The 7,723-nt window shown below is 38.4% G+C and overlaps 1 protein-coding gene and 1 pseudogene across 1 annotated transcript; both read right to left on the bottom strand.

Moving 5' to 3' along the window:
• LOC148742216 (uncharacterized) overlaps positions 1–102 on the bottom strand; it is a 4,480-nt pseudogene extending 4,378 nt beyond the window's left edge.
• LOC111335029 (endonuclease domain-containing 1 protein) lies at positions 94–7,366 on the bottom strand. The gene is made up of 3 exons (XM_022940862.2): positions 7,212–7,366; positions 2,906–3,238; positions 94–1,758 (listed from the first exon to the last, which is right to left on the bottom strand). Exons 1-3 carry the CDS (start codon positions 7,312–7,314, stop codon positions 1,154–1,156), a joined length of 1,041 nt encoding a protein of 346 aa, XP_022796597.1. The 5' UTR covers positions 7,315–7,366; the 3' UTR covers positions 94–1,153.
• Between the last annotated feature and the right edge of the window lie 357 nt (positions 7,367–7,723).

The raw sequence follows: 7,723 nt of genomic DNA on the forward strand, positions 1-7,723 counted from the left end.
ACAAGATATATTTGTACACCGCCTGCTAAAGCGCATGATGTTGAAAATCGGCTTTGGTTAAGGGTGGCGACTAAAAATTTAGCACACACGGTGTACCACCATTACGAGCTTCAATTTATTCGCTTACAATAAAATGGTTTGAAAAAACTCGTAGAATAAATAACTGAGAGCTGTGTTGAATATGGAAAAGGTAAACATAGCTGTCAGTTCGAAGCGAAGGTCAACAAGGAAAACTTACATGCCTGTATATCGCGCTGGAAGTCTTCGTTCTGGCACTGAGTTTCGAGGTTTTGCCGGCTAACTTTTCTTTAATATTTCACTTTCCGGTAGCTCGTAGAGGCTTACACCTTTTTCTTTTGAATTTAAGTATGTATTTTGACATTCAACAACAGGACAGTTCACCTCATTCCAACTATTGGGAGTATTAGAAATTGTTTTCACAAAAGGTCAAACTAGTCAACCAGGACAAAGTGCCGAACTAAGTTTGACTATTGCTACGTCACAATGACGTAATATCCAAGATGGCGTTTTTCTAGCCCCGAAAGTTGTAAAAATGGGCAACTTCGAAGCGCTCTTGTCGCTAATACAAAGCAAACTAGACAAAATGGCAGTTATTTTCGAACTCCTGAGGAAAAAGTCTTCTAATTAAGATAAACTTTTTCTAGACCGTACTTTCCCTTTAACGGATATCAGATTATCTAAAATTTGTCATGAGCATGTATGACCAGCCTCGTTTTCATTTTCTAGATGGCGGACCATGATAAGAGAGTATTGGATGAATGAATAAAATGACGAATTAATGAAAAGTACGCCTGTCCATCGCTGCGAAACTATTATATTATTCATTTTCATTCTTCATGAATAACATCTCATCATTTTATTCTTGACGTTTCTTAAGGCTTTTTTAATTTCAACAGTGATATCAGATTATCTAAAATTTGTCATGAGCATGTATGACCAGCCTCGTTTTCATTTTCTAGATGGCGGACCATGATAAGAGAGTATTGGATGAATGAATAAAATGACGAATTAATGAAAAGTACGCCTGTCCATCGCTGCGAAACTATTATATTATTCATTTTCATTCTTCATGAATAACATCTCATCATTTTATTCTTGACGTTTCTTAAGGCTTTTTTAATTTTTGGCATCTCTATTTACTAGGTGCAGGCCGTTTTCGTAAATTGACGTCTTTTGAGGGATCAGAGCATTTCGGATTTCCTGGAAACAGGGCGATCGCTGGTCCACCAAAGCCCTGAACACCAGTGAGAAGAAGGCGTTTTAGGTCTGGAACAGTCGTTTTAAACATGTTGGTTGCTGATTTGCTGTAAAGATTATTTCCTATCACAGCAAAGGCTCCCAATGCACCCGCCGTAGGATGGATGCAACATCCGGCTGTCCACATAGATCTCGGAATAGCTATCTTGTCACCTGTGGGTTTCATGAATTCAAGACCCCTCTGAATTGCATTCAAAGCTCCAGCTTTTTGCTCGATGTGAGCTTCGGAGATGCCTGTGATCAGGAACAAGTCCCCGCCATTCGTGCTACACGTCAGGCTAGCGTAATTTCTTATTTCCCTTTCGTACTGTGACCATGCTCCGCTGTTGAATTTCGTTTTCTGTGGAACAGCATTCGTGTAAGTGAAAGTTGAATCAAGGTGATCGCTAGTGAAAGAATATGTTTCTGCGGGAAGGAGGTGGCCTTTAGCATAGGTGGTTTGACCTTTATACGCGTTGTCGCTTGCTTGATGAGTAATACCTGTTGGAAGGTTAGTAAAGCAGAGAAACACTTACTGAGGGCCATGCACTTTAAAAAAAAAATTCAGAAAAGCATACAATTTAAGAACAAACAAGCAAACAAAAAACATATGTTTTGTACTGGCCGTTACGAACTTTTCTTTTTTTACCATGCTGCACTTTTGTTTTAATTTCAATAGCAACAGAGAACTAGCCCTCTACCAATCTTAATATTATACCAATAAGACTGAAAAAAAATAAGTTTTTTTGTTCCGTCATCGATTAGTTTTTGCTGTTAATTGTCTAATGACCCTAAAGTTTGGTCTTATCTCAGAAATTAAAAGACATTGCCCACCATGCACATGAGGATTTAAAGGCGCATTTCCGAGTTCTCTTTGTCAGAGAACTGGTGCCGAAATCATGGCTCACGTGAACGAGGCAAAGTAGGCACTCACTCTCAATCGGTTTGAAAATCGTTGGCAATGCTGAGTCGAGAATTTTTCTCTACCATTCCATGTTATTTTGAACGACTGGGAAAAAAAATGTGCGATGCATAGTGTTAAGTTATAAAGCATCCAGGTCTTCCTATTGTTAGTGCAATATTTTTGTCTGCTCCACGGCAGAATTGTAGTAATTTATTTTAATTCTTACGGGAGGAGAGAAATAAGAAAGAACGGCAAATTTATAATTCCTATTGTGTAGCAAGCAACTGATGACACGTTTCAGAGCCTCATAGATTGCGTTATCATGTCACGTATTAGCCAGAAAGGTTCTTGATCGCAACATCATTTGGTCAGTTGTATCCAAATGTACTATCGACCTTGCGGTTCGATCTGTGATATGTGGGCGAATCCACACACCCCTGAGCAAACCAACGCGGGATACTGTAAGTGAGTTAAGATCCTATAACACGCCAATGCAATGATTAAAAAGGGAAATATGTATAGATGTCTGTTGATGTGGAATATGTGAGTGGCTTTTTTTCCTTAAAGATATTGGATGGATAACTCTCGCATGACATGTAATTTGAAGAAATTTTTTAGCGGAAATTTTTCGCGGAAAGTTCTTTTACTTTTCCTATCAATTCCTGTTAAATACGGAAATGAATATCAGGAAACGTTGCGTACTGATTCAAGAGAATACCATCTCAGAGAATCAGCTATGCTCACCTGATGGTTCCTGCCGCCAGTCGTCTCTATCTCTCTTTACAGCGCCGAACTGGCTCGCCTGTACTTGCGTGACGACGTAGGCGGAGTAGATGGGGATTCCATAGTTGAGATCAAACATGGTTGAGTAAAAGTGAGCAGTATTACCAGGGACCTGCTGACATATGTATCTGATGTTTGTGTGGTCTATGCGAAATCCTGACGGAGGTTTATTGCTGGCAAAAAACGTTTTATAGCAAGGTTGGATCGTTTTGGAAACCTCAGACCTGCGAAGTCTTATCAGCTGGTGCTCATTATGGACGTCTCCAACCACATCCTTGCTCCAATCCCAGTCATCTTTTTAAGAGAAATCAACGTTGTTTAAAAAAATCATTTTAAAAATTAAATAAAGATCAAGTGACATTAAAAAACAGATTTAAAGCCATTGGAATGAGGTAAATCAAACACAAATATTAGGGATCTCTAAAAACCGCAATGATGGATTCACCTTATTCAATGGGTTGACATATAATAGGAGCGAATGGTTTGCGAGTTTCGTGCTGAGTGTTTTTTTCTGAACCCCGCAAAATGTCCGCTCGTATTGTATGTTTTACCATAGAAGGAAGGATTTATTTTTTTCACTACTATTTCTTTTTCCCGTCCTTTGGATTGTAGTACGCGAAATACATCCATCGTTCTATCCGAGTAAAGTATCGATCGAATATCGTCTGCGTGACAGACGAAAACAACACAAGCGAAACAAGTGAGGTGTTTTTTTTTTACTTCGAAAAAAAAAACTCCGATTTACTTAAAAGTTCATTGCTTGAAAAGTCAAGCCTTAAAAGATGGGATAAAAATCAAAGTTGGGATCTTTTCGTGCAGCTATTTTGTTGCTTCACCTTCCGTCTGTAATTTTTCCCTGTTCTACAGTGAAATACGGAGGTGGCATATTTCGTGTGTTCTCATAGCCTTATTTGGTATATGGCTGTTATCATTGCTTTTAAGACGGAATATGACAGATTGTTCGAAATCAACAGCTAGAATGTGAAAGTAACCGCTGTCAGAATATCAAGCAGGTAAGTCATTTGTTTCAGACAATTTTGGACTTTTTTTATCAGAGCACATGTACTGCCATCTTTTTAGACAGTGGAACAAGGAATGGTTAGCAAAAGTTAGGACATAGAGATACTATAAGAGGCGTGGAGGTAAATTTAAGTGCTTTGTTCAGTTGTTAAAGCATAACAACTGAACATAGCATTTAAACTTATCGCAATCCTTTTATGCAAATTTTTTAGTATATATATGATGGTTACGAATATTCTTATCAATAAAATCTCCTAATGAGTGAGTAATCACAAAACAAGCTTGTAAGGATAAAGGCGTATTCTTTGCATTTTCCTAACTTAACATATATCGAGCTTTGTGACACGGAAAAATCGAAACGCAGACTCCCTATATAAATATAATTATAATATATGCCTGGAGGGAGTATAAGAAATTTTTCGTAAGATTCTTTGGGGCCAAAGAATGCTTGTCGTAAAATGCTTACCAAGAAGCGTTTTTGAAGAAGAGTTTTTGAGTTCTCGAACACGGTGCATTTGGTGGCATGTGAATCCAACATAACCTGCATCGCACAGGTCACATTCAAATTTATAAATAAGGCACTGTTGGTTCACAACCGGTGGTTTCGCTTTTGTAATTGAAGACCTTGTTCGAACTCTTCTGGATTAAATCTTTAAGTTGGACACGTACAACATCAGTCGAGGCCTGGTCTTTGAACGGTAGAATAATTCGAATGGGATCTGTTCGATGGCTGACAGTCGGTGAGGAAACAGGTTGATCCGAAGCTTTGGCGGCAATAAAACGTGAAAGGGTATAGTTGACAAGTAGTTTAGTCGAGAAAACAATTTCAGTCGATCTCATTTTTCTTCACCAATTGGATGAAAGCTGAAATGCACGATCTTGCAAAGTTTTTAGTAACCCACGTTTGTATCGATTATCTACATGGGTCTTGTAATGAATGTAGTGGGTTTAACGTAAACCTTGCACCCCGTTCACACCAAAGCTAAAACCTCGTTTTTAAAGCTGTTTTGTTAAACGTGGTTTGAAATTGTTTTCATCATAGAAGTTGCCTAAAATGATATTTGTCGACTTCAAGTTACCACAAGGAAAAAACAACATAGAGATACTTCAACCTTATGAAAAATTCAGTTGTAAAGTCTCATGTCACTAACTTCGTTTTAGGTGTTACTGAACATGTTTTGTTGGTGTGAACAGAACATAAGTCTCCACATGTGTATCTTTGCTGAACAGCTAGGTGCCCCAAAAAAGGAAGCATGCTATTACTTTGCGTCTCCATGGTGAACTTAAGGGAGGAATGACAATGGTTTAAAATCTCGAGGATATTGTCTGCTGATGTTTTGTCTGGCTTGATAGTCAGTGTGTCATCTGCATATCTCCTGTAGCATGTCGGCATTTTGCCTCCACGCTTCAAAGTATCCTCTATGCTGCACATCAAAGGTTGGCTCATAGAGGACCATTGTTGCGACAATGTCGACTCGCCTCTTCTACTGGTGAATGCCTTTTTGGAGTGTTTGTAGAGGTTAAGGGCCCTTTCGGTGGATATAACTTAGCGCCACCCACCGTAGAGTAGACGCTGTCAGGTCAGGAAATTGTTCCGGTAAATGTGGCTCGAGGTTCCAATAAGCTTTCTTAAAGCTGGTCTTCATGTCAATAGAGGGAGGAGACGTGATTAGGGATGGCAAATTTTAAACCACGATAAAGCAAAAGCTTTTGAAATAAGGAAAGCTTGTAAAAGGAGATATTAATGATGGGTTCATTAACGTCCCTCTCTCATGGTAGTTATCTCGATATTTTCCTAAAATGGATATTCAGGACTTCACGATAGTGCCTCTAGCGAAGTTGGGTTATCGTTCTTAAGATACAAGTGTGGCGGAAGAAGCTGCTTGTTTGACTTATCTCGTCTTAAATCCCATTAATCTCCGATATAAGGGATACGCTTAGCCGACTCTTCTGGCGAGCCTTTTCAGCAAGGACATTCGTGGAAAAGGTCTCAGAAAAATGTTTCCATTTCCGACATTTATCTTGATCAACTTTGGCGAGTGTAGGTGTGACGTCAAAGTCTTCACAAAGGGGAAAAACTCGATAGAACCATCACAATTTAACTGCTTGTTGTTGCATTGTACAAGTCTTCTGAACAAGTGGAGCTGGCTATCCCGTTTTTAAATCCTTAGTAGTTAGGTTTTCTTAAAACTTTTGACAGTAAAAATCACCATTAAAATAGTAGGACGTTTCGGCCAAACTTCGGTCATTTTCAAGAAAATGGTAAGAATGTCACGATAAATATGTATGAGTGTAAGAAGTAGTAAAAAAATTTGTAGGTGTGAAACGGACAATAAGAACAAACAAAGAGATAAGTGCAGTTACAAGAAGCATAACCACCGGTTGTGAACCAACACTGCCTTCTTTATAAATTTGACTGTGACCTGTACGATGCAGGTTATGTCGAATTTAAAGGTCCCCCTCTGTACCATCGTGTTCAAGAACACATTGGCAGGCATTTTCGCGACAAGCATCTTTGGCCCTAAAAGATCTTACAAAAACTTTTAGCTTTTTAAAGAAGTGTACGAACAAATTTGACTGCTTCCTCTATGAAATGTTTTTTATTTAAGAACTAAGACCCGTCTCAATGTACAATCGGACTCAATTCGTGCAAGGTTTTTGATTAGCTTGTGATTATTTTTTTATCTCTTTGTATGTTCTTATTGTCCGTTTTACACCTTCAAAATTTTTTATGCTTCCCATGAAAATTCATCCTAAAATTCTTACCATTCAATTGGAATTAATCGAAGTTTGATCGAAACGTCGTTGTATTTTACCGTTCACTTTTATTGTCAAAAGGGATGAATATTGATTTACAAATCCTCCTTACCGCCGTTTACTTCATTCAAATTCAGATCGGCGTTATTCTGAGTTGTTTGTATAAATATAATCCCATCGTATTTGGATACATCTCATCCAGGAGAGGCCCGCTAGTTGCAAAGGCATCAGAGTTGTAGAGAATAATTTACATCTTTTTTTAAATGAAGAAAACCGAAAAACTTAGATCTCAAAGCACCAACTTACCGAGTACAGCGACTGACAATCAACGATCTCATTTACAATATGAGCTCCCAAACAGACAAGATTGCAAGCCAAAGTGTTCAGCAGATCCGCCACTCTTTAAACCTCCGCAGGGAGAGATTTGTTTGTCTTGTCATATAGAATTAACTTTCTCAATATTTTAACCATGGTAAACATTAATTCTCACCTTTAATCTGGATGTTATTTAGACTTGTCGTTTTAGCATGTGTGTAGGTGTGGAAGATTGTTGTGATAATCAAATGGTTTAAAACTGAGGTAAGTAAACTCATCTCTAGCGGTTTGTCCGGAACAGCTCTGTTCGAAGCGAATATTCTTTTGTGTCTGTAAGGTAAGAAATTTAGCTTAAAGCCACTGGACAATATGAATAATTGACACAGTAAAGTCACCCAATAGAATACCGGCGCATGTCCCACAATTTCTTTACAGTAAAATCACCCACTTTCGTTTGATGGCGACTGGTAAGAACCTGTCAGATATGTTTTTATCATCATTACCTAGCGTAAAGAGAAGTCCAGTCAATAACCCACCAGCGTTTTATCAGTTTTCATATGTGAAATTTTTGATCAGAATACAATATTATGTGCAGTAAATTCAGAGATACACTACACCTGTTTCGCGCGAACTTAGAAGAGCAACAGAGGATGAAGCGACACCGCGGTCAATGACGTCGATATCACT

Source organism: Stylophora pistillata, chromosome 1 (genome assembly GCF_964205215.1).
Source record: "Stylophora pistillata chromosome 1, jaStyPist1.2, whole genome shotgun sequence".
Lineage (NCBI taxonomy): Eukaryota > Metazoa > Cnidaria > Anthozoa > Scleractinia > Pocilloporidae > Stylophora > Stylophora pistillata.

What these genes read in the sequence shown, in the direction of transcription:
- LOC111335029 (XM_022940862.2), bottom strand. Translation starts at nt 7,314, where the DNA reads ATGAGTTTACTTACCTCAGTTTTAAACCATTTGATTATCACAACAATC. An exon ending in AAATAACATCCAGATTAAAG is followed by an intron (nt 3,239 to 7,211) that starts GTGAGAATTAAT and finishes TCTCTTAAAAAG; the next exon opens with ATGACTGGGATTGGAGCAAG. An exon ending in CTGGCGGCAGGAACCATCAG is followed by an intron (nt 1,759 to 2,905) that starts GTGAGCATAGCT and finishes ACCTTCCAACAG; the next exon opens with GTATTACTCATCAAGCAAGC.